This window comes from Perkinsus marinus, assembly GCF_000006405.1.
Source record: "Perkinsus marinus ATCC 50983 genomic scaffold scf_1104296953956, whole genome shotgun sequence".
NCBI lineage: Eukaryota > Perkinsozoa > Perkinsida > Perkinsidae > Perkinsus > Perkinsus marinus.
The window spans coordinates 1-2102 of NW_003208286.1; the positions used below are offsets into that span (position 1 = coordinate 1).

Consider the following 2102-nt stretch of genomic DNA (forward strand, 5'->3'; position numbering starts at 1 on the left):
GGGACACCCCGACCGACCCCACTGCTCGCATTGTCGTAGTAGACTCGAACTAAGGAAAGAAACTACTTCACACGGACATAACAACTCCCTACTACCCTCAGCAGCATCATCAACCTCCCCGTCCCGAGGCCGCGTGCGACGCGAGATGAGAGACCCGTCATCGAGGCACACAACCATAGACAGGCCCTGCCCACCCGACCATGCGATATCAGTGATACCATGACCTTGATATTTATACCTAAACACACTACTCATACCACTCCTCCGCCACTTCCCGTCCCATCTCACGTATGGAGGAGCTTCCACCCCTTCCCCTGCTCCTCCTCCTCGTCGTTGTCATCACCCAGCCCCGCCGTATCCCACACCTTGACAGTGCCATCTAGACTGCCAGTGACGACATCCCCCTTCGCATTCACGCACATGCCCGTCACCGCCTTGCTATGCCCAAGTGGACTCTGCCAAACACATACTCACAGTATGCACAATGTCAACCACATGTGTTGGTAACAGTATGAAAGCTGAGGAAATTTTGGAAAATTCTCCTTAGTTTCTGTACACTCTCCTAGTTCCTATATAAACTCCAATGATAAGTAAGGAAAGTATTGACATCAGCTGAGGGAAGCGAACACCTTCCTGCAGCACACATACCTCTACAATACTACCTTCTGGACGACCTTTCCAGCAATCAGATCAATGGTCGACACGAATCCCCCACCAGCCACATACAACAACGTTTGGTTTCGAGATAGGCATGCAGCATCAATTGGACTCCCATGGGCGTAGCTGCTAACCTGAGGAGAGGGCATGTCGAGACCAATCTGGGTGGGAAAATGTGCACATGGTCAACCACACATGTCGGTGATGACAATACGAAAATTCTGAGAAAATTTCGAAAATTTCTCATTGATTCCTATACATTTCTACCGAATTCGTACGTAAACTTCGATAACTAGTCCGCAGTTGAGGAAAGCAAACATATATTCCTCCAACACGGAGGCCAACAGCGAGTAGTCTCACCGGCTCGGGAACCTTATCCTCTCCAGTTTCCATGTCGACGTCCTGCTCCTCCTCTTCAGAGTCTATAGGCTTCCATACGTGGACGAAACCGTCATAACCTGATACGATGTTATTCATCACACTAGAAAATATGCACAAAGTCACAGTAGATGTGCAGGAGGCAACATCGAAAAAATTCTTGTTGGTTTCCGAACACTTCTACTCGAGTTCATGTGTGAACTTCTATATAGTGAAGAAACTACTGAGCTCAGCTGAGGAAAGCGAACATATATTTCAACACTGTATATGAGGGAGTGAATTACCTGCCGTTATGATGGAGCCAGCAGTAGTGGCAAAGACGACTTGAACAGCGTCATCGTGCTTGCCAATGAGACTGCCACCTTCCGAAGCTGTCCTTGTGTCCGAAGATAATGACCATTGGATGACTAATACAACCGCGATGTGAAAGAAGTATGGTATGAAAATTGACGCTACTTTTGCCGTCCTTTCCCGCGCTATAGACGAGCGTTCGATCATGAGAAGCAAAGCACACTGAGTTGGCCGCTCCCTCATGCCCTCCTCTAAATCTTCGCAATATATTCCTCGTGGCCGTAAGGTCGTAAACGTTGATCTAATAACAACTTCCGGAAATAATCTCCCCACCTTAATCGTTCACCCTTCCCGATCCGTCTCCAGCCGCAATAAGCTTCCCATCGTTCCTAAACGCCACACACGTTGTGAAGTCCTTATGCTTCGACCACAACATGTCCGCCTTATAACTCGTAGCGACCGGCTTGTGCCCAACCGGCAACGTAAGCAGCTCTACTCGCGTACCATGAGTGACTACCACCTGCCTCCTATTGACAGGGTTATAGGCAACACTAGTCACACTGGAGCCGCTAGTGCCTACAGTGACCAACAATAAGACTTCCCCTACACAAACCCGACAACCTACTCTTGGTCTTAAGAGCATGCTTGTATTTCTTATAGAAGGCTTCCTCCTCAGTCTTGACAGCTTTCGCTGCGACGGGGCGAGGGATAGGGGCAAGTTTGGTAATTCCATCACCCTGACAAGCCGTAGAGTCGCAGTCAGCTCCAGTCGTTTT

At 49.0% G+C, this 2102-nt stretch overlaps 1 protein-coding gene across 1 annotated transcript; it reads right to left on the minus strand.

The window, feature by feature from the left end:
• Window positions 1–288: 288 nt before the first annotated feature.
• On the minus strand, window positions 289–1762 carry Pmar_PMAR001333 (WD-repeat protein, putative; the record flags this gene model as incomplete). Its single annotated transcript, XM_002776183.1, has 6 exons — window positions 289–455; window positions 663–791; window positions 1018–1115; window positions 1320–1442; window positions 1492–1627; window positions 1673–1762. Coding segments are annotated over 6 exons (743 nt in total), but the record flags the coding sequence as incomplete, so codon positions are not given.
• Window positions 1763–2102: the final 340 nt, after the last annotated feature.